The sequence below is a fragment of the Megachile rotundata genome, chromosome 12 (assembly GCF_050947335.1).
Source record: "Megachile rotundata isolate GNS110a chromosome 12, iyMegRotu1, whole genome shotgun sequence".
Lineage (NCBI taxonomy): Eukaryota > Metazoa > Arthropoda > Insecta > Hymenoptera > Megachilidae > Megachile > Megachile rotundata.
In genome coordinates this window covers 9,543,957-9,571,418 of record NC_134994.1, presented here as the reverse complement: position 1 = coordinate 9,571,418, position 27,462 = coordinate 9,543,957, and the positions used below count along the sequence as shown (strand labels likewise).

The following is a 27,462-nucleotide window of genomic DNA, read 5'->3' as shown; positions in this document are numbered from 1 at the left end:
AAGTTTACAAGTGAAATTGCACTGGTTACTTTTACGTGCGACTTTTTCACGCTGTTCTTGCGGTATGAAATATCTCAGGTGCTCTTTATATGTGATGGTAGTTTCATTTTAAGTTTCTAGTGTTTCTAAATCCTTTATACTCTATATTTCTGAAATTGTTAAGCAAACTTCAGATCTTCGAGTTTTAGAATTTTTTATTTTTATGTTGTCAAGTATTTGGATGTTAAGATTTTTAAATGATGAAATTATCAAGTCCTAAGTTCCAAATTTCCCAGGTTCCAAATTTCTCAAATGCCAAATTTCCCAAGTCCCAAATTTCCCAAATTCCAAATTTCTCAAGTGTCAAATCTCCCAAGTCCCAAATTTCTCAAATTCCAAATTTCTCAAGTTCCAAATTTCTCAAGTGTCAAATCTCCCAAGTCCCAAATTTCCTAAGTCCCAAATTTCCCAAGTCCCAAATTTCCTAAGTCCCAAATCTCCCAAATCCCAAATTTTCCAAATTCCAAATTTCCCAAGTTCCAAATTTCCCAAATTCCAAATTTCTCAAGTGTCAAATCTCCCAATTCCCAAATTTCTCAAGTGTCAAATCTCCCAATTCCCAAATTTCTCAAGTGTCAAATCTCCCAAGTCCCAAATTTCTCAAGTGTCAAATTTCCCAAGTCCCAAATTTCCTAAGTCCCAAATTTCCCAAGTCCCAAATTTCCTAAGTCCCAAATCACCCAAGTCCCAAATTTTCCAAATTCCAAATTTCCCAAGTCCTAAATTTCCTAAATCCCAAATTTCCCAAGTCCCAAATCTCCCAAGTCCCAAATTTCCCAAATTCCAAATTTCTCAAGTGTCAAATCTCCCAATTCCCAAATTTCTCAAGTATCAAATCTCCCAATTCCCAAATTTCTCAAGTGTCAAATCTCCCAAGTCCCAAATTTCTCAAGTGTCAAATCTCCCAAGTCCCAAATTTCCCAAGTCCCAAAAAATCTCCCAAGTCCCAAATCTCCCAAGTCCCAAATTTCCCAAGTCCCAAATCTCCCAAGTCCCAAATCTCCCAAGTCCCAAATCTCCCAAGTCCCAAATCTCCCAAGTCCCAAATTTCCCAAGTCCCAAATCTCCCAAGTCCCAAATTTCCCAAAACCCCAAATCCCTAAATCCCCAAATCCCTAAATCCCCAAATCCCTAAATCCCCAAATCTCACCTAATAAAACCACCTGAAATCACCACATTCTCTTCATAAAAAAAAAAATCAGTACCAACGATGATGATTTTAAAGAAGCAAACTAAGGCACGTTTTAAATTGTTTGCAGTTGATGGAAGAATTCAAGCGTGCTCACCGAAAGATGTTCAACTCCACTCAGCAAAAAGTTCATTTTTCAGATCAGACACCGGAGCAGGTAAGAGAATGATAAGCTTATCTTTATGGTAAATTAGCGTTCCTTTCGTATACCGCAGTACGTGATCCTTTTTCAATATTTTTTTTTTAAATCATTCTCCACATCTATTCACACCTGTGTTATTAATAATCTGGTGCACTGTGTAACAATGTTCGTTTCTTAAATTTCTGTAAATTTTTTAATTTCGCGAACGGAATGTTTGCTTTTATAATAATATCGATGATGAATTGTGTTATTGTGTTTGCAAAAGATAATTAGCTAGGGAACTTTTGTAAGTATACTTCAAAATTGTATTCATTAGACTGAATTAACATTTACATTGTATTCAATTGCATTGTGTTAGTAGACCACTTTTGATCAAATTCTCAAGCGTGTCAAATATAATTGCGTATTTTATGATACTCATTTTTTACGGAACACAAATTACGGAAATCTCAGAATTTTTAACCTGTTCGCAGGATTAAAATGATTTTCTACTGATCCAAATATCTTAACTAATTGTATTTCATCAAGATTTTCGATCGTCAGTGATCTAATGGCGAATCTGATGATCTAACAGAAAGATTGTTCGATAACGATCTTGCGTCGTCAAGATGGCGATTTTCAAAGAGATTCTAATCGTATGCACAGGATATTTAGCATAGCCATTTAGTATACTTTCACCGTCCTTTCTTCGTCTACCAGCATCTAATTAAAGAAAAGATCTCGAGCGTAGGTAAAATTCCTCGGACGCGATCGCGGAGGGCGATGCTCGGAAAAAGCGGAAACTAGGAATAACCGACGAGCGTCTAATTAAAAATCTTATTAGCACCACGTGGAATTAAATTTGCAACGAAAGAGAAAGAAACGAAGGAAAAAAAAGGGAAACGTATCTCGAACAAACTCACTGCTTGGCAACCGAGGCAAATTAAATATTGATATAAAAGAGAAAAAAAGTGGGGGAAAATATAAAGGCAAATACGGTCTCTTTCGCTTCGACGATATTCAGCCACGGTTTCTTACGATGGTAATTACACAACCACCGAGGAGATCTGCCAAAGCAAACTTGAAAGATAAAGACTCGAAATTACAAAGACTTCGGAACAGTCATTGTTTGACGCTCGAAAGAAACTGAACTCGCGAGCGCACCGGTGCTCAGCTGCGGTTCAATTTATGTACGAGCCACGTTTCTTAAGTGCGTATCTTTCTGCATCGTTCCTGCGATGAGATAATATTCGTATCTTACGATCACGCTTGTTTTTCGTGCGTTTCCGTTCGGATCGATCGCGATAAAGGTGAAGATACGTGTGAATTGATTTTAAAATCTTCGAGATTCTGTGCTTCATTTGTATCATACATAGAAGTGATATCTTGGAAACAGATTTCAGGACGATATTAAAAAAAAACATGTTAAAAATGTGGCATTAAAACTGAGATTCTATAATGTTTATGTCTAACAGACCTAAAGTCAAAACCTTCTGATGTTATCCTAAAAACCAACATCGCAATTGTCCAACAATTCAAACGCCTATATTCTTGAAGTCAAAAATCCTTTACTCCTAGCATTCTAAAAATTCTAAGTCTCATTATCTTCAAGTCTGGACATCACCAAGTACTAAACTTCAGATGTCATATCCTAAAAACCAAAATTGCAATAGTCTAACAATTTACACACCTATACTCCTAAACTCAAAAATCCTTTACTCCTAGCATTCTAAAAATTCTAAGTCTCCTCATCTTCAAGTCTGGACATCACCAAGTCCCAAACTTCTGATGTTATCCTAAAAACCAAAATTGCAATAGTCCAACAATTCAAACACCTATGTTCCCACAGTCAAAAATCCTATACTTCTAGTATTGCAAAATTTCTAAGTCTCCTCATCTTCAAGTCTGGACATCACCAAGTACCAAACTTCAGATGTCATATCTTAAAAACCAAACTTGCAATAGTCTAACAATTCACACACCTATATTCCTAAACTCAAAAATCCTATACCTCTAGCATTGTAAAATTTCTAAGTCTCCTCATCTTCAAGTCTGGACATCACGAAGTCCCAAACTTCAGGTGTCATATCCTAAAAACCAAAATTGCAAGAGTCCAACAATTCAAACACCTATGTTCCCACAGTCAAAAATCCTATACTTCTAGTGTTCCAAAATTTCTAAATCCCCTTATCTTCAAGTCTGGACGTCTCCAGGTCCCAAACTTCTGATGTTATCCTAAAAACCAAAATTGCAATAGTCCAACAATTCAAACACCTATGTTCCTACAGTCAAAAATCCTATACTCCTAGTGTTCGAAAATTTCTAAATCCCCTTATCTTCAAGTCTGGACGTCTCCAGGTCCCAAACTTCTGATGTTATCCTAAAAACCAAAATTGCAATAGTCCAACAATTCAAACACCTATGTTCCTACAGTCAAAAATCCTATACTCCTAGTGTTCCAAAATTTCTAAGTCCCCTTATCATCAAGTCTGAAAAGTCTTCAAGTCCCGAAGTCCCACAATAAAATGCAAAACTACCACTTTCTGGGTACTCCCAAAACCTTCAATTTCTTACGTATTTCCCTCTTAAGGACCCCGCCATCTGTAATCAGAATTGTGTCCGTCCGAATCCACCAAATTCACCAAATCCACCAAATCGAGACTACGAAGCATAACCACCTAATTAAGACGATGAACGATAACAGTGTACCAGTGAAGGCTTTCTAAATCGAATCCCAGGTTCCCTCGATTTCATTAATTAACGATCTGCCAATCGCTAGATTATCGTTACAAATGCCAATCGAACAGTTTTCTTTCTTCGATTACGTTCAATGCTCCTACGGAAAAAGTTTGTATGTATGTTCGTCGCGGTTACATAATCGAGTTATCAGGCAATCAAACGTATTTATTAGACGGTTCAGTAATTTATCAATCATCGGCCTCGCTGCCACGAATACGTCCGCTTCTTCCACGGTTTTCCCTATCCGACCGCATCTTACAATTTGCGGCAAAAGTGCAAAATAATAGAGTTTATGTAACTGCTCGAGGAGCTCGTGACTTCAGTCGACTCGAGTGCGGCGTGCGATCGGTTTCAAGGTGGTCATCGAGCTAATACCGCGAATGTAATTAAATAAAAAGTGTGATCTGACCACAGAAACTCTTTATGGAATATAACAAGCTACTTGGAAGAATAACGTAGTGATCGTGTGTGGTTTAAGAACGTTATTAGACTGGCAATTAAGTGACGATAACGCTGCAAGTTACGCATCGCTGCCGGAAAGGAAAGTTAATAGAAAAAATGGTAGCGAAGCTTTGAAAACATGAACCATCGAAACAGTGAACGGAAGAGAAGCGGAGTGTTGGTTACCATTACGCCGTACAATGTTAGTTACGTTTTGTGATATTTCACGCTTCTGATTAATATTGTATCGCTGAAAGGAACGTTAATTTACGTGTTGTGGATAACAATAATTAATGGATATCGATAGCATCGCCTTAACATTTCAACGCAATGTACAAGATTTATTACCTTTCGTAACTTCAAAGAAATTGAACAAATATTTTAAATATACAAGTTTTCGAATTTTCAATTTGACACTTTGTAAATTCAATTCATAATTTCATTAACGTAGATATAGTAGTTCTTTTAATTGCTTCATTCTCACGCTATAGAGTTAAAGTTAAAGAAAGTGTAAAACGTAATCAAACAAGTCCTACTTTATAAATGCACTTGCGATTCCTAGGTTCATTACCGTAGGTCATATTTAATGATCAGACTGCGAATGTTCACGCATTTATAATACACGAGGTCTGCAAAAGATGAATAAATCATACACATAAATTATTCTGTAAATTATATCTATGTTTACTACTATATGCTACTATAAATATACTATGTATGTTTGAAATGCATAAACATCCGTGGTCTACTAACTACTTAAATTATACAGGAGGAATATTCATATACATATATCAGATTAACAAACAAATTTATGAGTAAAGAATTATCAATGACTGTCCACTATTTAAAATACAGTTTAAGTTCAGTACTATTTAAAGTACATCCAAAATAAACATTTTACTTTATTTTATAATTAAAACACTTAACCTCACATTCTTTATTTTGCAAACTAAAATATCGAACATTAAACAGGAACAGGAGAAAAGGGTGTTAAACACAGCACCAGCAACAATTCCCCCGGCACCACCCGCACCTCCAGCACCCCCAGCACCCCCAGCACCCCCGGCGCCTCCCGCTCCACCTCTTCCGCTTCCTTCCAAAGCCAAAACCAACGAGGACTCCGTAGAGATGCAAAGCATCGAGTCCTTCAAATTAAAAGAAGCGAACCCAGTGATTCCGAAACCACCGCCAACCTATTTCCCCATCCAAAATTCCGCGCCGACGTCGAACGGAAGTCCTCGACACACCGGAAGCAAGCCGCAGGTTAACGGAAAGGAATCCACGAGTCCTGTAGAAAGTTCGAAGACGATACCCGCACCTCCGAACCCACAGAACTTGAAACCTGCCGCTGGAAAAGTGGCTATTAGAATAGGAGCGTACGAAGGGGAGGCTAAACAACCCTCCAAGTTGGACTTCCTGTCGCAGCAGCGATCGGAGAGGAACGGAAATGACGAACTGGCGAACGGGCCAGTGGTCTCCAGGTTGCAGAACGAGCTCGCTGCCACGTTGCAGAGATCGAATCTAAGGAAAAAGACTGACGGGGTGAGTAGGATGTATTAACTTTGGTGAAACTGTTATTGGAATATGAACTGTGGAAACAGAGCGGAAGTGTGTTAATGAAGATATGCAGTTACTATCGCTCGTAGATAACGGTACCGGCTTTCGCAATGTTGTGGAATATATTTGTTCCGAGAACAAAGGTGTCCATATTTATTGTATGAATTGCTTTTCCAACAGACTTCTAATTTATTTTAGGAATTTCTAAATTTTTTAATTTCTTAGAGGAACGATTTTTGAAAATTTCCAATATTGCTAAAGAAACAACCCAGTACTGACCGAAAGAAGCTTCCTATTAAAAAACATGAAAAAGTCGGAGAATAATTGTATTATCTTATTGCCAAGTTCCAAATTTTCCAAATTCCAAATTTCCCAAGTCCCAAATTTCCCAAATTCCAAATTTCTCAGTTCCCAAATTTCTCAAATGCCAAATTTCCCAAGTCCCAAATTTTCCAAATTCCAAATTTCTCAATTCCCAAATTTCTCAAGTGTCAAATCTCCCAAGTCCTAAATTTTCCAAGTTCCAAATTTCCTAAGTCCCAAGTTTCCCAAATTCCAAATTTCCCAAGTTCCAAATTTCCTAAGTCCCAAATCTCCCAAGTCCCAAATTTCCCAAGTTCCAAATTTCCTAAGTCCCAAATTTCCCAAGTCCCAAATTTTCCAAATTCCAAATTTCTCAAGTGTCAAATCTCCCAAGTCCCAAATTTCCCAAGTTCCAAATTTCCCAAGTCCCAAGTTTCCCAAATTCCAAATTTCCCAAGTTCCAAATTTCCTAAGTCCCAAATTTCCCAAGTCCCAAGTTTCCCAAATTCCAAATTTCTCACGTGTCAAATCTCCCAAGTTCCAAGTTTCCCAAATTCCAAATTTCTCAAGTTCCAAATTTCTCAAGTGTCAAATCTCCCAAGTCCCAAATCTCCCAGTACCGACCAAAAGAAGCTTCCTATTAAAAAACGTGAAAAAGTCGGAAAATAATTGTATTATCTTATTGCAGGAAACTCAACCATCGATCAAGCCGATACCCGAGAACACCCCAATGTCGAACAACGAAACAACGAACCCAGAGCCCGGAAAGCTGCCTCAAAGCAACGTCGAGAAGCTAGCATCCGCTCTGAACAACAAAGTCACCATAAAAGTGAATCCAGAGAATAATAATAATCGATAAGAAGTTAGCCGTCGTTTAAGTCGAACATACCGATTAGGAGTCCACCATGTACCTCTGCCACTTTGTACATTTTTGCACGTTCTTTGAACCTACATCGATTTTATTCTAGATGAAAGACCGCTCCCCCTATTGGCGAGCTTCTTTTTTACGTCTTTTACCTGTACGTCTTTTTTTATATGTTATTTATTACCGTATTATAGCGAGTAAGGAGTTAAAAAAAAGGCTAAACACCCTTAATTAACCGGGACAACGCACTACGAAACCTTTTACCACCGTAGAATACGTTGTCTTTAAAGCTTAGTCTCCTCCGTCGACGACTATGTACGAGTCGTGCTCGATGGAGGCATCGAACTGAAAAATAAACACGATTGTATGTAATAAAGTTTGTTTGTTTTTTATTGCATATTCCCTGTCAGTGTCAACTATCGTCGTAGGTACTTGTAGCTCAATATTTATATTGTACTTGTACTTGTAGTTTTATATTATTACATACTGCATATATGGTTGTACCATCATATGTTCGAAGTCTCAAGGTTTTAAAGACTCTAAAATTCCAAACCTCCAAGTACCTAAATTATAAAATTGGAAAGCACCAAATTTCCAAACTTCCGAGTATCTAAACTTCAAGATCTGAACTTTCAACATTTCAAACTTCCAAGTACTTGAATTTTAAAATTGGAAACCTCCAAATTTCCAAACTCCCAAGTACCTAAATTTCAAGATCTGAACTTTTAACATTTTAAACTTCCAAGTGCCTGAATTTAAAAATTAGAAACCTCCAAATTTCCAAACTTCAAAGTACCTAAATTACAAGATGTGAACCTTCAAAATTTCAAACCTCCAAGTACATAAATTTAAAAATTGGAAACCTCCAAAATTCCAAACTTGCAAGTACCTAAATTCAAAAATCCGCACCCTTCAAGACTTCAAACTCCCAAAACCTCAACGTACCAAATTTTCAACCTTCGATCTGTCGTCTCCCGCCATTTTCTTCAGACGAGCTACATCTGCACTCTACTGTACTCGTAACTTACAATTTCCTACAACCACATTCAAGCCTATCCAAGAACACAGCAAAATAAACGCCCTCTGTCATGTCTCAACTATTTGAGCACACGAGACTCGTATATTAACCTCTCCTCAAAAAACAACCTCCTCAACAACCCGTCGCAATCAAAGTGTCAAAAAAATTCTCCAGTCCCGTCGAATTCTTTAGATGATTCCTTCTAACGATCCCAGTATTTCGTTAAACAAAACGCCATGAACGCAAACAATAATCTTGCTCGTCAGAGAAATCGCGAAATGGAAGAGAACAGAATACAAAGGCTATTAGCTTCGGAGTACACAGACTTTTCTGATACCATCATCGTGGAGTCTTCTTTCGCTGAAACAACTAGAAGCGGACGAGGAATCCGTCAGGTTTCGCTTGGTCTCACGTCCACTAAGTTGATCATAGCTGCGGATGTTTTTAGAGGGACACCAGATTTTATTTGTCCTCATGATCTGGACCCTAGTATCGAGAGCTTTGAGCTGATATCGGTGTATCCTTTGCAATATGTTACCCTCAGCGTTTTCAACAGGAGACGTCGCAAAACTTTAAAGGCAAGGTAGACGTTTAGTAAAAAAGGAGACTGCTCGATACAGATAATTCTTCCTTTGAAATATTCCAACTTGTTACAAGACGATTTGCTACACGATTTAAGTATATGAGAACATGTTCTATATATGTAGATCTAGACATACCTTAGACCTAGACATATCTAAAAATACCTAAACATAGAACCCTTCTTACTATAAAAATTCTGTGACATAAACATAAATTCCATTCTTACACTTCCACTTAACTAAGAAAAGCCTACATCACCTCAACGTAATTATCTCGTAATTATCAACGTACTATCTAACGTAATTAGATTCGTCGATGGAAGGACGACTTATTACGAGCTCTCCGGCATTCAGAGAAGAAACCTTATGTGGCAGAAATGGTGCAAACACATAGACCATCTACTCTCAAGAGCAGTGGATGGAAGTTCCCTATCAGAAACCACAGCCGCAAGCTCATCGAGTAGTTCAACCCTGTACATCCTATCATCGGAGATCGAGATCCAAAGAGACGCTGACAAAGGAAAAAAAACAAAATGCAGGTGGTGCAAGTACTTTCTTTTTATATAATCGTATTTCACAGAAGTTATACCGAAAACAGAATATGGGCCCATTACGGAGGAGCAGGTGATCATATACCTCCAACGTGGACCAGAAAGGACTTGTACCTGGGTCCTTCTTACAACGAGTTGGCCAATGGTCACTACACACCGATTCCCGTGCGATTTGCTGGCGCGAGTCTCGAGATAATCAAGGATGAACTGAGAGATCTGTCTCCGAACCGATTGGAGAAGGCCACCAAAAGTTGGCCGACCTGCAGATGCTCTAAGGACAAGAACGGTGGACTGTGTGACGTGCTGTTCATTAGGGACCACAGTCGCAAATATTACAACGCGAAGAAGTTCTCCGTGGCCTGTCAGAGTTGTCCTTGCAATCGCCTGCAGGGGAGACTCTTGGACGAGAAACGGAACGTCTGGTACAACGAACAGACACTGTACGAGTCGTCAGCAAAGAAAGAAAAACAATCCGAAAGTCCCGACAAGTGTTTAGCAAAGAGGATATCCCGTTTCGGAATTGGAGTTCCAGAGAAATGCCACTCCGGGTTGGTCCTAGGTCCCACACGCAGGGATCGACAGTGTTACGAAGCTTCAAGGTCGAACGAGAAGAACATGATGAATCTGTACGTTCTCATGGAGAGTGGCGTGAAAGTCTGGGAAGGCGAAGAGAAAGGTCGGTGCAGGTCCACGAAACGTTTCAGACACTTCAGAAGATACGGTCTCTGCACGGCGGCGCATTTTCTTTACGCTCTCGGCCCCTGGTCCGTGCAACCTGGAGAGAGGACGCTTCTACAAGGCCGTAGATCGTTCAGTCTGGTCACCGTTCGTAGACAACCCGTTGACTCGGAACTGAGACTTCCTGTATCGCGTAGACAACTCGGGACCAGTGTTTCTCATACTTCTTTGCAGTTGGGTAGGTTTGGGTCGGTTGGGACCGCTGCCAAGGGACGAGTGATATTATTTTGGACTCCGGATTATTGGTACAGACCTAGACCTGCGGCGGCTGCTTACAGGTAGTTGGTGACGGGTATTCGCTTATTGCAAATACGCGTGCTTCTGTCAGATTTTGATATGAAGTTGGATATAGATATTGTTGTGTGCGACAGCATCTGTATGACATCAGCTTCATTGTATTCATTACTTTACAAATAAAAATATAGCATTGATATTCATTAACAATATGAATGGTTTCAATCTGACACTGTCCAGCTTCAATGCTATTAGGTGGACAAATTATACAGCAACCTATTCAATCTGACTATCATCCTATTTCAATCTGACACTGTTCAGCTTTAATGCTACTAAATGGACGAGTTATCCAGCAACAAGTGGATACCCGTCTTAACAAAAACGCAAGTACAAACTGAAACTAGGTCTCATTAATCCTCTCAGGGAGCTGAGGCAACACTTGAACCACCTAAGAAATTTTCGCCAAGAAAAGGACCGACCGAAACGCAAACTATTTCAGAGAAAGAAAAAGTGTCCGTGCGAAGAAGAGTCCATCATCAGCACCGAAGAGAAACCCAGTCTTCTAGGACGAATCTTCTCAAGCAACGGAACATACAGAAAGAAGAAGAAAGTTCAAGACGAAGAGTCAAGTGCAACTCTACAACTAAGAAGATTATTAAGGATGGACTTCAGAGTCACGATCTGGGATATAGATAGTACTATACTGGCCACGCAACTGACCCTCATAGATCGTGATCTTTTCGTCCGAATTCCCTCCGAGGAGATCGAGATCTTGGTCTTCCAAAGAAACTCCAGAAACGCTCCTAATTTAGCAGCCTGGATAGCCTTCAGTCATCGAGTGTCTTGTTTGACTGTTAGCGAGGTTCTAGCGACGAGGAAGTTAGCCATGAGGAGTAGAGTCATCGCGAGATTCGTTAATGCCGCTAACAAGTGTTTCGCTATGGGAAATTTTCATTCGTGCAGGTCCATTTTGGCTGGGTTACAGGCGCCGCCTATTTATAGGCTACGGAGCAGTTGGTCCTATTTGCGAACGCATCATGCTAATAGGTAGGTAATCGGGTACAGTGAATAGAAATTTGGACACATAGCTAATTGGTAGTAACGTGGTACAATGAGTAGAAAGGACACGTAGCTAATTGGTAGTAACGTGGTACAATGAATAGAAAGGACACGTAGCTAATTGGTAGTAACGTGGTACCATGAGTAGAAAGAACACGTAGCTAATTGGTAGTAACGTGGTACAATGAATAGAAAGGACACGTAGCTAATTGGTAGTAACGTGGTACCATGAGTAGAAAGGACACGTAGCAAATTGGTAGTAACGTGGTACAATGAGTAGAAATTTTGACACGTAGCTAATTGGTAGTAACGTGGTACAATGAGTAGAAATTTGGACACGTAGCTAATTGGTAGTAACGTGTTACAATGAACAGAAATTTGTACACGTAGCTAATTGGTAGTAACGTGGTACAATGAGTAGAAATTTGGACACGTAGCTAATTGGTAGTAACGTGATACCATGAGTAGAAAGGACACGTAGCAAATTGGTAGTAACGTGGTACAATGAGTAGAAATTTTGACACGTAGCTAATTGGTAGTAACGTGGTACAATGAGTAGAAATTTGGACACGTAGCTAATTGGTAGTAACGTGTTACAATGAACAGAAATTTGAACACGTAGCTAATTGGTAGTAACGTGGTACAATGAGTAGAAATTTGGACACGTAGCTAATTGGTAGTAACGTGGTACAATGAGTAGAAATTTGGACACGTAGCTAATTGGTAGTAACGTGGTACAATGAACAGAAATTTGGACATGTAGAAAATTTAACGCTTAGTGATACCACGCGTGGTAGTACAATATATCAGAAAAAATAACATATGGTGATCTAACGCGTGGAGATACAGTGTATAGCAAATGTAATACGTAGTAATCTGACATGTGGTAATACAACGGGTGAATATTTGTAGTAAATCTAATTCGTGAATACAATGACAATCTAACACATGTTAATCTATCGCAAAAGTAATCCTAACCTTCCTCTTCCTATAAATCTTACGATTCCTATAAATCCAGATACGAAATGATGGAACGGCTCAGCAAGATCTACAAAAATCCCTGTTGCTCCGTATATCGCCGAGCATGGACAAAAGCGGAAAGAAACGTCCCTTCCCTGCCGTACGTCGGTGATCTTCTAACAAGAGTTCTCGGTCTAAATCCAGAATCCCAACAGCAAAGTAATTCCAGTCATATGAAAAATGCAAGTCGCAGTCCCAATCGTTTCATCCAAAAGTCACTCAACAATGATGCATGTCTGAAAAGTAATCAGGATTTAGAACAAAAACAAGGATTGAGTAAACGTATACTGGAGTCTGTTTTGACTAGAATAAAAGGGGACCAAAAAACGATTTACGAGGAGAAGACAGATTTGTTGTGGACATCTAGGGAACAGGACTTAGCGTGGAAATATTTTTACCGGTGGAACAATATTGTTCTCCAACGCAGGGCTTGTGTGGAAGAAGAGGAGAAGTGGAGGAACATGGATCCTAGGATGAGACGAGTCCTCGAGGTTGTATCTTGGTTGGTGGATTGTCAGAAACGAGCTTCGGTGTTCGATTTTCCGGGACACTCGTTCACCCGTGAGTTTCTATTAAAAAATAGATACAGAGAGGATCGAGAGAACTTCTTTATTAGTATGAAACTGGAACCGCCGATGATCACTTGATCGAGAGTATTAAAGTAGAAAAAGGACGAAGTGAAAGAATGCTAAAGATACTGGTGGGAAAGTATCAAAAGTATGGTGGCGAACCTTGTACAAAATATTTATAAATAATAATCTAAAGGTTAAAAGTAGAACTATAAATTAACGAGGCAACAAAATTTTTTAAAATAGAGTTCGTCACCATTGTACGAATCGAGGTAGAATTGTTACGTATTATATCGAAGAACCTTATTAATTAAAGTCTCCCATAGAAATGTTCAGGTTTCTCAACGCAACTTAGGTACTCTTCGAACAATCCGTCGCCATTGTTAATCTCGTCATCGTCGATCAGGGGTATGCTGTATTCTGTAGCACAGATTAAAAAAAAAACGACTTTAGAGAGGAAATAAAAGATGCAGAAGAATTGTAGAAATTAAGTAAATTTATATATATATAAAGAAAGAGAGAAAGAGAGAGATTTATATATATATACACATTTTATATACATCGAGCGCTTGCTGGCACAGTGTATCTACATATGCTTTCTTTGTACTTACATATTTATATCATTGTTTTTAATAAAAATTTCCGATCCACTTATACACTCAAGCTTAATCGAACAATCCCGACAATGATAACAATTGTAACCAGATAACATCAAATTTTTCATCATCATTTTATTCCGAACATAGTTTATATATATATATATGTTATGTATATATTTAGTATACGTATTTCAAGCATAATGCATACAATTGTTGCTATACATATGCACACACATTGTCTCGTTTAACAAATCTCCATTCAGTCGTTACAAATCAAACGAGAGTGTTCATGATGGGCGGAAGAGTGAATCTCGAACGGAAAGATTCATGTCAAACTGTTGACTAGATAACAACGCAATCGTCGTATTTACAATAATAAAATATACAGTCGAAAATTTAAGAAATAAGGATTGATGGGAGGAGAAACACAGAAGTCGGAATAAACTTTCACTGGCACGTTTTTTCATGTATCTCGATCAGTGGAACATCGAAATCTTTACTTAACACGTTGAGTTGTATGGCGAAGTCTTAGATCTACTATGGCACACCTTCAGTACTGCTTTTAGGGCGATTGCCCTGCATTTTTTAGGGACTTGCATTCATCAGGGATTTGAGGTTTGGAACTTTTGGATTTGGAAATTTGAGTAGTGAAAGGTTTGAGGATTTGGAGGTGGAAGGATATGGAGATGTGGGGATTTGGAGGTGTGAGAATTTGGACATGTGAGGATTTGGGTGTGTGAGAATTTGGGCATGTGAGGATTTAAGGATGTGAGGATTTGGACATGTGAGAATTTGGGTGTGTGAGAATTTGGGCATGTGAGGATTTAGGGATGTGAGGATTTGGACATGTGAGAATTTGGGTGTGTGAGAATTTGGACATGTGAGGATTTGCATATGTGAGAATTTGGGGATGTGAGGATTTGCGTATGTGAGGATTTGGACATGTGAGAATTTGGGGATGTGAGGATTTGCATATGTGAAGATTTGGGTGTATGAGAAATTGGACATGTGAGAATTTGAGGATGTAAGGATTTGGACATGTGAGAATTTGGGTATGTGAGAATTTAGACATGTGAGAATTTGAGGATATAAGGATTAAGAGATGTGACAACTCAGGAATTTGAGGATTTGTACATTTAGAACTTTAAGATTTTGGAAATTCAAGGAGTTGAAACTCTAGTTTGGAACCCAAATACTTTGGGAATTTGCAAATTTGTCCATTTAGATATTTGATCTGACTTACAGTTCTGAAACATCATAAACTGCAAGATTTGCAATTAGTTACAATAGAGTGACACGTTAATAAATCTAGGTTAGTACAAGTAAACGTTCCCATCTCACACAAAATACACAATAGCATACACTGTCAACGTGTTAAGAACATAAGAAAATATAGACTATTGTTAACTATGATTTTCTTCAACGTGTATACAATTTCATCATCATCCTCAACAGAACAAAACTGTATCACTTTATATATTGCCGTTTGCATAAAAATGAATCTTTCCATCTATTAAACTCTACATCGTTTCTATTCAACGCAATAAAACCAAGTTGAACCACGAAACAAATGAAAAAGAAATCTAAAGACATCTCAGCCGTAACATCCTAAATTTCGAACTAATCGTAAGATAAAATGCGCTCATCACAAATGCACGATCAGCATTTCGTGTCGCCACGAAGATTACAATATGAGGTTTCACAAGACGAGGTCCGAAGTTATACGATTAAATACAATACAATAAATCTCGTAGAGTATCAAAAAGAATTATCTAAGGTACCGTTAAAATTCTCTGTCTTCATTCGCGCGTGATCTAGGAGTTCAAAATAGATGAATACTTCTTGAAAAATTTTCGTTTTGATAGTCTTTCTAATACTATTTGTTGCGAGGCCCGTCGATCGTGGAAAACGTTTCTCTCTTCTACGCATTCGCGTAACCTTCAACTAAAGTGACCAGGCATCCTCCATTTTTTTCAGACTATCAGAAAAATAAATTTACTGAGAATTTAGAAGGTGGGACATTTTGAGAAGGTGGATATTTGGGATTGGGAGATTGGGAATTTGGGGATTTGGGGATTTGGGGATTTGGGGATGTGAGGATTTGGATGTGTGAGAATTTGGGGATGTGAGGATTTGGGGATGTGAGGATTTGGATGTGTGAGAATTTGGGGATGTGAGGATTTGGGGATGTGAGGATTTTGACATGTGAGAATTTGGGGATGTGAGGATTAGGACATGTGAGGATTTGGGGATGTGAGAATTTGGGGATGTGAGGATTTGGACATGTGAGAATTTGGACATATGAGGATTTGGGAATGTGAGGATTTGGACATGTGAGAATTTGGAGATGTGAGGATTTAGGGATGTGAAGATTTCGACATGTGAGAATTTGGGGATGTGAGGATTTGGACATGTGAGAATTTGGACATATGAGAATTTGGGGATGTGGGGATTTGGACATGTGAGAATTTGGGGATGTGAGGATTTAGGGATGTGAAGATTTCGACATGTGAGAATTTGGGGATGTGAGGATTTGGACATGTGAGAATTTGGACATATGTGGATTTGAGGATGTGAGGATTTGAACATGTGTGAATTTTGTAATTGAGGACACAGGAATTTGAGGATACAGGAATTTGACAAGTTTGGAATTGTTGACATAATAATTTAGGTATATAGGACCTTCAAAATTTGTTAATGTAGAACCTTGAAAATCCAGAAAACTATTTATGACTTAGAAAAAGTATTAATTTAAAAATCAGAAGATATGATATCAGCTAAGTTAGCAAAATCGATATGCTAGAGGGTATAGGTTCATCCTGGTCCCCCTATAGTTACGCCAATGCTTTTACAAGTATTATAACCATAACAGTCAGTCGTTGAAACGTAGACAGGCGTTACGTAGGGCATCTTTTACGAGACCATATTTTCCCAAATACCTATTTTGTTTTTTTGTTCATTCGCTTGAATAAAATTATCTATTATAATGTACATCCGTATAGTTGTTTAGTTACATTAAGATCACATGCCGCCAGGTTTCGGAAGATTTGTATCGTAAGCTCTGATCACGTCCGTCTGGGTCACCGATCCTCCTTCCTCTTGAGAGAATGCAAATCCATCTGCATGGCGTAGCATGCGCAATAATAAAGAGCGCAACCTATTAATCTCCGCTGTTACAACATTTAACTAGTCAACATGCATGCACTACTGGGTTAGATGTTAAAACTACGTTTCTACTGTTAGAAGTTTAATATTCTACGTTAGAGAATTAATAGATGTTAGACTGAAAAGAAGACTTAACCTTCCGCACTCGAAATATCATCTTCTTCTGAAATATTTCAGTTTTTAATTCCAACCCTACTGTTTTTAAAAGATTTGAAAATTCTAAATGATACAAAATTCTAGGTGACATGAGATGTCGCTAGATTCCTAAGTCCCCAGGTTTCAAAGTTTCAATTCACCAAAGATTCAAACTTCTAAGATCACAAAATTTGACGAGTCTAAATTTCTAGATCCAAAGTTTCAAAGCCAGATCCCAAATTTCCAATATACCCAATTCGAAAGTCCCCAACTAACAAAAAGAGTCCTCAACTTCATAATTCTATGAACAAAGTCCCACCATTCAAAAATCCCAAAACCTCGAGCAAAACAATGCTGCTCAAATATTTCTAAATCACCATCAAATATTTATAAACCACTAATAACCTTCGAGTGCAAAGAGTTAAAGAAACTACAAGATAGCCTAAGTATAACCGTAAAGCGTATGTACACAGTTAAAAGCGTACGTTAGTAAAACAGTGCGCGTGCGAGTATTTGCCCGATCGAAGAACTTTCTATCGAATAAGGCGAAAGCCGTGAAAGAAACGAAGCGCGTGCTCTGAGATTACAGTGCGTTTAGTAAGAGATAAAATAAAAAGAATATACCAAACGATGGAGCTTAATCAGACAAAGAAACTGTACAAAAGTTCTTCCATGTTAATTCATTCCGTTATTTCTGTTGGCCCGTCGTGATACTACAGATAAAACAACTTACGTGATAGCTCCACCTCGACATTAACTCTGGAGGCGGCGTTTGATCGCCTGGTGAAAACGCTTTTTACGTTTTTCAGTAGCCGAGCCGTCTCCGTCAATCTGTAAAGCCGTGCATTCAAACAAAAATTCGTTTTAGAAACACTCGTCTGGATAGCGGTTGTCCTCATCCTTACGCGTCTTATCTAATTTTTTTCCTCAACTTTCTGACCGGTCTGATGGTTACTTTGTCTATGGTACATGCGGTGCGATCGTTAAACAGACGGTGCACGTCTTTCTGATTCACACCCTATTTTATTTTACATCCCCTGAACTTGATGCAAATTAAACTTTTAAAACCTTGACCTTCAAAATCAAGGTGAGGTACTACCGTTTGCTTGAGAAGATAAGTCTTCAGAATCTGTAATTTGTATGTCTTTCTGATTCACACCCTGTTATTTTATTTTACATCCCCTCTAGATGCGAATCAGACTTGTAAAACCTTGACCTTGACCTTTAAAATCAAGGTGAGGTTCACTACCACTTGTAGCGCTTGAGAAGATAAGTCTTCAGAAACATAGAACTTTACCTCTTGGAAGTAATGTTGATCATTGATTCAGAGGTGTAGAATAACACTGTACATTCTATATCTAAAACACTAATTTATCATAGACTATTCACTGAAAACTTGTTCTAATTTATCTAAAAATTAGAACAATGAAAATTTGTTAGCACCAGTTTATCTAAAAATTTTCGTTGAAGAAAATCCTACACAGAAAGACCATATTTGAAGTGATAGAAAAATATAGTGAGAGTGATTACTCATACCGCGGTGCTGTTGCAAGCGAAACGTGGAACGATCATGCGAATCGATTAATTAGCGGTGCTTTCGCCTGTAAATGTACGATTAACAGGAGCACTGTGAGTTACCAGCTACTGGGGGTACTTACACCTCGCGAGGTCGGCGATGGCATGCACAGGCCTTCACGGGATACCGCGAATAAAACATACCAGAAAACCGCATTAACAAACAGCACTTGATACTGGACACGTATGTAATCAACAAGACAATTAATTCAATCTCAATGTAATTAGTTACAATGTTCCTGACTTTCTATGCACGGACAAAATTAGAATTGTGCAGTAATAAAATATGCATGGTATCGTTAAAAGCTTCGACTTATACTACTATTCACACACATGAAACATTCGTTACTTACTGCTAAAAATTCTAGAGAGAATGATAAAATGTTAGATGTGATATATTATAGATGAAGATGAGACGTTTTATGATGTTATTTAAAAAGAGCTATGTTAAATGAATATACTCCTTCGTTACTTGCTACTTAAACTTCTAAACTGATGCTAAATCTATAGGTGGGAAGAGAAGAAAACATTATTTATCTCATTTATATACAAATGTATAATAGACGTTGTACTACACATGTACAAAACAACACGATACATATAATACTCGACATTGTATAAAAATAGTTAACAGGTACAATTTTGGAAGCTAAAGGATAAAGGATTGTAAGATATCGGAATGCTTACGGAATCCACATTGGACAGGAGTTTGTTGAAAGTCTTTAGGAAGATGGAACATGGGATGATGTAGACGAAAAGTATTCTGTATGATGAGTGAACCATAAATCACGCGCCGCGATCGTTAGTGGGTAGATTCTGATCTTATTTCGCCTTCTTGGCGACCAGACCGAGGCCCAACACCAAATTAACCATCGCCTCCTCGAACATGACCTCCTGTTGCAATTTTTATATGTCCACTCAATCGAGAATTCTTAATAATTAAATGTAGCGTTTTTGTTAAAAACTTTTAAATAAAAATATAAAAAAAATGATTGCATTTTGAAAAAAATTACTACGAAAGCAGATCAGAAATATAACTCATCAAGGCTGAGACAATATACCGCTATATGCATGCACCTAGATGATTGGTTAGTCGAGATTAAATTTTGAAAACTATGAAAATCAATTATCGTATGCTGATAAATAGATGTTCATTTGATCGACCTTTATTTTTACAATATGACACTGATTAAGCCATGCATATTGAACATTAAAAGAATGGACTTTTTCCAGATTATCTACCAATATTTCATGCAGTATGTACACCATCTTAATATAGGCAAATTTATAAACATGGGAGAAATATTATTAGTACTTTATCGATATAAATTACTAAGAACATTCCTCATTATTGAGAATCACGCGTACTAAACCGCTAATTTTATTTTATATAAAAAAATAATATTAAGTGTAACAATACTTACGAGCTTCTGTAATCATGGCTGTTGAATATGTCTCCGGGATCAGATTTTCTAATTTCGTTTTCCCTGGCTGCCGCGGTTACAGACTTCCATATTGTATTTTTCACTCTGTAATTGAAATTATTTCGTACACATTGTACTGATTATTTAGGGATATGATCTACCGATATCGATACTGAAATATAACTTACGCTTTAACTGTAACATCCAAGAGCAGTACTGCCGATGGTATAAGTATCAAACTCAGCCAAAATACGGGTGACGAAAACAACATCCGATCGTTACCCACCATTACAGCTCCCACGTTCAAAGCAGGCCAGAAATTGCTGAAATTTATCAAAATAGTTTCGATGATTCTCTCAACGTGAATATAAATGCAAATATATATCATGAAAATTACCTGTAAATCAAAATAAATAAGAACCAAAGTGCAATAGATCCCCACGTTGCTACATGAGTAACCCACGTCCAAGAATTTATTATTAAACCTGCCTTCCCACATACAGTCACTACAACATACTATTGACGAATCTAGATATAATGATATTTCCAATAGAAACATATCAACCGTAGTAAAGTAAAACGTACAGTATACACAAAATTCCCTAGCATTATATATCCACCATCTCTACCGTTCGACCAGATGACGCCTTCTTTCAGAACCATCAACGACAACCAATAGAGAAGAGACGAATGTATTAAAGCATTTGCGATCCAAATCCAAAACACCTGTATAAACAATTCGGTGTAAGGCATAATGTTATAAGCATTAACTAGATAAAGACTAAGATGGGCCTGAGGCCCATATTGCGAAACATATTGTTGAGATCACCTTAATATTAAACGAAGATTCCCCAGTATTCTTTGTTGCATACAATGCAGGATGAGCTAAATGAGTCTCTGCGGAACATACTTTATCAAAAAGTCCCATCGCTAATGGAGGTGCTGCCGTAAATACCTGTTGTGAAACACCTCTATTACATCTTGCGACATTTTAAATTTGCACTGTAATTTGCACAGGGACTCTGTTACTTACAACATTATAGAGACCTATAGACCATCGTTCAAAAAGGATTTGTCCGGACCAGCCGGAGGAAATAGCAAACCACAATTCAATAACGTAGAGGCAAATATTTTTGTAAAACGAGTATAGTATCAATTTACACATTCTGCTATAGTTCCAAGAACCATGGACAAATAATAAACGTTTCAGAAAACGAAACTGCGCGATAGAATAGTCTGAAGCGCAAGCTGCCTGAAGACCTTCAACGCCTGAAATTCCTACAAATAAATAACATATGTTAGTAGCATGTATTCTTCTTCCAATAGAAGTAAAAAATTAGTAAACTTACCAACACCAATATGAGCTTTCTGAATCATGGCTACATCATTTGCGCCATCTCCGATTGCAAGTGTGACGGCTTTTTTATTACTCGTAATTAAATCGACAACCTGGAAAATTATTATGTTACTAAACTGTGTCTTTCTCCTTTGAGAAAGTAACATATCAAGATTTATTATACCTCTGCCTTTTGCATTGGTGAAACTCTACAACATATAACAACTTTACAAGATGAACATAAATCCAAAAAATCCATTCTAATATCACAGGATAATGCGAAGTCTAATGTATTCCCATCGATGATGAGAGCTACATCGTTTTGACATTTTAGATCGATCCCAAAATCAAGACAACGTTGAATTATAACCTCTCTAGTTTTCTGTAAGTGCAAAATATTATTCTACAAAACGTCCACATGAATTTATACGATCAAAAATAATAGCATTCTCCCTTACATCTAAAGATAGTTCATTAATAATATACAATGGCATTCCATGAGTAATCAATTTACAAGAGTAGCCAATATTAATAGCAGTTTCCTGCTTGTCACCAGTTAATACCCATACATTAATATCAGCTTGTAGAAGAGACTGTATCGTTTCTGGTACCTATGAAATCACGAGTATTACAATTACGCAAATTACAAACACGAAAATATATATAAATTCACTCACTTGATCTTGTAATTGATCTTCGATAGCAGTCGCTCCTAATAACCTTAATTTTGTTTCGATAAGATTCGCGGCGTTTTCGATCATACTTTCACGATTTGCTAAACTAATTGTTGCATTGTGATAAGTTTCTCGCCACCACTGATTAAGAAAAAAGTTTTAATAAATGCAAAATGAAGTGTGATAAAGTAGATATGACGCTTACCTGATACAAAGTTTCAGGTATATCCGCAGCAGCGAAACAAAGTGTTCTTAGACCTTCAGTTGCAAACGCTTCCAAATGTTCCAAGGTTACATCACGAAAGTCGTTCGAACCAGTCTGTTCGGGATCATTATCTTCTACAGAGGGTGGAGATAATCTTTCATAAATAACGGAATCTGCGCCTTTACAAAAAAGTTTGATTTTTCCGTCTGGCGTTTTAACAATTACCGACATTCTTTTCCTAGCTGACGTGAATTCTATTACATTTAATATTTCGTACCGAAGCCTTTCGCCTAGAGCTATTACTTCCACGTAGCTAGGCGTTCTTGTATCGAACACGTAATTAAATTTGCGTGCTCCATCTACTAATGCCCTTTCATCTATGCAACAAATAAAATGTAGATAAATAAATCAGAAATCGTATATTAAGGAACAGAACTGTGTGTAAATTACCAGGAGATGCAGCATGATATATGATAGTATCATCTATTTTTTCGGGAATAACAGTGTGACATACTGAGAGCATGATCATAAATTCGTGGAGTATCTTTGCATGATACGCGGCTTTTTTATCGGCAGGACGAGAAGAATCTTGTACTGATCTTCCTTCGATAATGTCCTTAATTAATTCGCTATTAGCACTACTGCCACCTTCATTCTCATTTATAGGATCTGGCAAACTGTAAGGCATTACTATTTAGTAAAAAATAATGGGAATAAATATAAGACAAAAGATCACATGTTTTAACATACTTACTCATACATCTTTCCTCCAATTGAACACCTTTTAAATTCCATCACGTTTTTTGTCAGAGTTCCAGTTTTATCGGTAAAAACATAATTAACCATACCAAGTTCTTCATTAAGATTACTTGTACGAGCCATTGCAGGAGTGTCAGTTTCTGCATGGTACATTTCAATGTCCATATTGATAAATGTGGCTTGAACAAATCTTACAACTTCCAATGTAACTTGCAATGAAATGGGAATTAAATTGTTGAATAAAATAATGAATGTTAAAAGATTAAAAGCAAAATTTTTAGTCATTTCCTCTGAAATAAATAAAGATTATTCAGTTATAAAATCGTGACTTGCAAAAACATAAAGAAGATCAATAAGTTACCTTGTAAACCTAAATACCACAATCCATCACTATTACTTTTCGTCCATATAACATTGCATACTGCAGACAGAAGGCACAATAAAAGAAGTATAAAGAACAACATGAGTATTTGTGTATTGGTCAGTCGGTCCAATGTAGACCTTTTGAGAGGTGCAGTTGTAGTATTATTCTGCATAAGTTTTGTATCATGCCCTGTATAGATTACTACACCAAAAACCCAACGCGTATTCCTTAGCATTGCTCCACGAAGCAATACTTGATCAGGTCCCAAAGCTACGCTTCTAAAGAACATATGCTCATATTGTTTCAATGAATTTCAAACCATTTAATTGAAAATGTATACAGAAAATATCCATACTGTTTATTAGTTTCCCTTAATACTCCATGAAACTCATACAGATGCCTGTTTGGTGGCTCACACTGAATATTTGCACGAAAATTCATTAATTCTGCAGTATCCAAGAGACTGGCAGTGTCAGGATGGGCTTGCCGTATCTTCAAATTTGTTTCTCCATCCAAATTGGCAGTCTCTATGAAAGACATACCCTGTGGCTCCGATGATGATAACAAGATCAAGTCAGCAGGGAAGAAATTATTGTTACGGACCTATGCATATCAAACAAAATGACTCTAGAATGCAATGAACAGCGGTAGTATGAATAATCTTGATGAAAACAAGATCTAACCTTAACTACATCACCAACTGCAACATGCCGCCACTGAATCCATTGCCAATGCCCATCTCTCAAAACCTCTACTTCACGCATATTGATCTCATCATCTGCCCTATGCCTTTTCTGTAACAAATAATGCTATTCAAATATCTAATAAGAATTAAGATACAACTATAGTGAAAAATACCTACAATATCTTCAATTATTTCTTTCAATGCAGACACACTAAGAATAAAAATTAATGGAACCAAAGTTGTATAACGACCTGTAGGTGATACATCCGGTATTTGCTGAAATTAAAGGTGAACATTAGAATCTGAGAAATATTAACATGGATGTATTTGTAAATTTTAATACCTGCATAAGGGCGATGAACAGGAAGAAGCAATTACTGTATCGACGAAATTGTTCAAAAAGGAACATAGGTATGAACGAAAGAAATGAGTACTTTGCGGTAGTAATGTGATTATTTTTGTATTTTGCAGGCTGATGAGGAGCATTTATGAAAACCACCCTTTCCTCGCTACTATCGTGTTGCGATGACCGCCGATCGTCACCTTGGGACCCACCATTTTCTGCTCTTATAGGACCAACTATAACAAAACCAATACACAAGACTTTCGTATTATCCTAATATTTTTTGTTACAATTTACAAAGTTAATTTTTATATACATTTCCCTAAAATTAATTCAATAGACATTACAAAAAATTTTTCGCTTAGAGCTATCCGAACCGGCGCGCAGAGGGTATATAAGTCCTTTATTATATTATAAAAAATATCTTAAACCTATAAGATTTATTACATAATTTATTTATTCGATTGGTCATGAATTAAAAAGACCCAGTACGCGCCGGCCCTGCTCATATTTTTTACCAAGCATCTCTAAAAATGTTTCTTATCTGTTTATCTAGTGATCACGTGGTACTTCAATCATGTTACGTTTTCGTAATATGTTGACTTACGATTTTGAGCGTACAAATAAAGATGAAAACGAGCTCTGAGTTCGTTGAACCATTGTATCACCTTCGTACTCGCTACTTCCATATTGTTGTTTGTTAGATGAAATGTCTTTCACATCACTTCCCTTCGGCAATATGATTCAAATTTAACACGCGATAAGATAACATACCAATACAACTGATCATCACGTATGGATTAATCGCCAATAATTCAAGGTTATAAAATCAGAAATTCTATTTGACTGTTATTACATTTGTTCAAATTATACGACGTGGACTCGATGATCAAACTGTGAAGAAGAACTTGGTCACTGTGCTATGTTATTCAAGAAAACGTTGACGTAGCTTGCGCTAACATCTTGGAGGTTATAGCTGCATATCTAAAGAGGAATTCTATAAAAAATTCTTATCGCGGTCAATAAATACAGACCGGTAGAGAATTACTTAAACGCCGGTTGGACGAAAATAATTTCCCATTTGATGTGTGCTTATACAATAATCGATTTTACGATTATACAGCAAAGAAACAGCATAAAATAATTAACAAAATTTACTATACGTTGTGAGAATTAAACTTTGGATTTTGACTTCATACGTAACTTTTTGCTTATCATAATTTAAACGTGTCGGAATTATAAATATATCGAAGTGTCTTAACGTATACGCCCAATATCAGATGCATATATACACAGGTGCAACGAAAACTTTTTTAAGAAAGTTGGAGGGGGTTTTCAAGTATCTACACTAAGTTGAAAATTTAGTGAATTGTAAAAATTGGAGAAACTAAAACGGGTGGTGCGTTTCTTACCCCTACGTAATTTGCTCTAGGGAAACCTATGCGTCATGCTCACCACTGAACATGTGAGTTACACATTGTTACCAATCCCACGTACCTAACATTTTAAATTACATTACAGAAAACAAACATTGTGTAACATCGAGCTAGTCCGTAGGCGTTAGATAGTTATTCTCTGATACTGTCACGTATCATATCGCGAGATGCGTGTACACAAAATGTTTGAGCTCATAGATCCCATAGTTTCTCGGCACCAATCATTTAATAATTACTTCCGGCGATATATTATCCATTCGTACGTCACCGTTACTAAGTTGTGTAACTATGTAGAAATCGGAGGTGGAGTTTTGAACTATCAGATTAAATGGGATCAAGATAACCGTGGAACAGTAAACAAATTTACACTCGAATGCTTCACTGTCGACCAAATTAGATCGAAATTAATTCACTATATTAGTTTGGCATTTTTTCATCGTCCCCGAGAATCTCGTTAGCTCGACGAAGAAAAGATAATATGCACATTTTGTGGAAACCTGTGCGTCTGACAGTTAACATACACTAACAGAACACTTTTCTGTACGAGATAACGATCGGTTAAACAAGCTACGTATCTGCGTCATCGTGCCGGAAGAAGGCTCGTGCTTGACGCCACACCCCTACCATACTCGGCATAAAACGTGAGTACGCGTAATACAGTACACCGTATTAATCCGTAGATAATAATATTAAACCGAAACCGAGCCTAATTCACGAACATTCGCCAGTCAAAAATATCCATGACCACATTACGCTTGCAAATTTCCTCGTCAGACTGACTGTAGTACGTAGGTGGCACTAGCCATCAGCTACTTCTTTACCGAGGTATATACGGTTCGATAGGTCGTCAACGTTTCACGAATAATCTTTAATCCTCGATTTATATTCGATTATTCAGGGAATCAATGAAAATACAAAAGCAGAATTTTTATTTATCGCATGACGAGTTGTCGAAAACATCCGCCTTTCGGATTCGAGAAATATGCAGTGTAGTAACTGCGGTGCCGGGTCAATCGTAACCTAGACCTACGAAGCGCGTATAGCGACGGATCGACCAAAATGGAGCACTTCAAGTTTTGAACTTGCACGCTAGCAAAATATTCTACTGGTTAAAAAATTATAAACAGATAAATTTAGAGATTCATGAAATTAAATATAAATTTGAAGGGCGTCTAAAAATGCGGGGTCTAAAAATACTCAGAAATTTACAGACATCTCCAGGTATTTTTAAGGGCATCCAGATTTAAGGAGATCAAAGAATATTGAAAAATATCTGCAACTACCTGCAATAATTTTAAGAAATTCAAATCTGAAAGTATCTAAAAAGAATCTATACATCAGTATACAGTATAGGAAACTAGAAACATAAATTAATTTAAAAATTTCTAAAAAAGGTTAGAAGTGTGAACCTCTAATAACAATCGGAATTGACTTATGAGGAGGGCTCCTCAATGTCTTGATACGTCAGTGTAGAAACTGCACACGTGTGCAATTTAAAACAATGGGACCTCGAACCCTCCGCAGCATTCAAGGATGAAAACTCGAGTGTTTAGAAAAGGGTTCCAAAACGGTGTGATACGCCAGTGTTAAAGGGGGGGATTGTGCGCAAAATGCGACAGCACTGCACACGTGTTCGCCCTAAAACGCATGCGCCTGGTATCTGCAACAAGTTGGCGTCAGCACCGTGCTATACTCGAGCAGCACTCGCCGGGAATACAGGAACGTTAAGGTTGCATCA

General features: G+C 37.5%; 3 protein-coding genes across 19 annotated transcripts in view; 2 read left to right on the top strand and 1 right to left on the bottom strand.

Annotated features, from left to right (window-relative positions):
* The window catches only part of LOC100882582 (uncharacterized), a 44,350-nt gene extending 36,720 nt beyond the window's left edge, over positions 1 to 7,630 (top strand). For both annotated transcript variants that reach the window (XM_012282917.2, XM_076537846.1), the window contains exons 12-14: positions 1,299 to 1,385; positions 5,502 to 6,071; positions 7,078 to 7,630. In XM_012282917.2, coding sequence (XP_012138307.2) covers positions 1,299 to 1,385; positions 5,502 to 6,071; positions 7,078 to 7,248 — 828 coding nt within the window. In that variant the 3' untranslated portion in view covers positions 7,249 to 7,630. The remainder of the gene's footprint in view (positions 1 to 1,298; positions 1,386 to 5,501; positions 6,072 to 7,077) is intronic.
* A 120-nt stretch (positions 7,631 to 7,750) lies between these two features.
* On the top strand, positions 7,751 to 13,901 carry LOC105662203 (uncharacterized). Of its 3 annotated transcripts, XM_076537844.1 has the most exons (6): positions 7,751 to 8,855; positions 9,162 to 9,392; positions 9,452 to 10,030; positions 10,109 to 10,420; positions 10,800 to 11,423; positions 12,454 to 13,901. In XM_076537844.1, the coding sequence occupies exons 1-6, from the start codon at positions 8,509 to 8,511 to the stop codon at positions 13,100 to 13,102; spliced, it is 2,742 nt and encodes a 913-aa protein (XP_076393959.1). In that variant the 5' UTR covers positions 7,751 to 8,508; the 3' UTR covers positions 13,103 to 13,901. The 3 variants fall into 3 exon arrangements, with proteins under 3 accessions (XP_076393959.1, XP_076393958.1, XP_076393960.1); XM_076537843.1 differs by having other exon boundaries at positions 9,452 to 10,420; XM_076537845.1 differs by having other exon boundaries at positions 8,726 to 8,850; positions 9,452 to 10,420.
* ATP8A (ATPase phospholipid transporting 8A1) overlaps positions 13,051 to 27,462 on the bottom strand; it is a 30,070-nt gene continuing 15,658 nt past the window's right edge. For 3 of the 14 annotated variants that reach the window (XM_012282903.2, XM_012282905.2, XM_076537833.1), the window contains exons 3-22: positions 24,289 to 24,524; positions 24,123 to 24,221; positions 23,944 to 24,054; positions 23,616 to 23,863; positions 23,258 to 23,538; positions 22,892 to 23,186; positions 22,588 to 22,814; positions 22,138 to 22,514; positions 21,936 to 22,073; positions 21,717 to 21,869; positions 21,443 to 21,640; positions 21,272 to 21,371; positions 20,956 to 21,200; positions 20,752 to 20,877; positions 20,508 to 20,648; positions 20,320 to 20,438; positions 20,111 to 20,245; positions 19,923 to 20,027; positions 17,657 to 17,754; positions 13,051 to 13,444 (exon numbers count right to left, since the gene is read on the bottom strand). In XM_012282903.2, coding sequence (XP_012138293.1) covers positions 13,335 to 13,444; positions 17,657 to 17,754; positions 19,923 to 20,027; positions 20,111 to 20,245; positions 20,320 to 20,438; positions 20,508 to 20,648; positions 20,752 to 20,877; positions 20,956 to 21,200; positions 21,272 to 21,371; positions 21,443 to 21,640; positions 21,717 to 21,869; positions 21,936 to 22,073; positions 22,138 to 22,514; positions 22,588 to 22,814; positions 22,892 to 23,186; positions 23,258 to 23,538; positions 23,616 to 23,863; positions 23,944 to 24,054; positions 24,123 to 24,221; positions 24,289 to 24,524 — 3,542 coding nt within the window. In that variant the 3' untranslated portion in view covers positions 13,051 to 13,334. The other 11 variants (XM_012282909.2, XM_012282908.2, XM_012282911.2 and 8 more) reach the window with 11 other exon arrangements.

Bases quoted from the DNA above. Each gene is read 5' to 3' on its own strand.
- LOC105662203 (XM_076537843.1), top strand. From the start codon at position 8,509: ATGAACGCAAACAATAATCTTGCTCGTCAGAGAAATCGCGAAATGGAA. The intron at 9,393-9,451 runs GTGGTGCAAGTA...TACCGAAAACAG, and splicing joins GGAAAAAAAACAAAATGCAG to AATATGGGCCCATTACGGAG. The intron at 11,424-12,453 runs GTAGGTAATCGG...CTATAAATCCAG, and splicing joins CGAACGCATCATGCTAATAG to ATACGAAATGATGGAACGGC.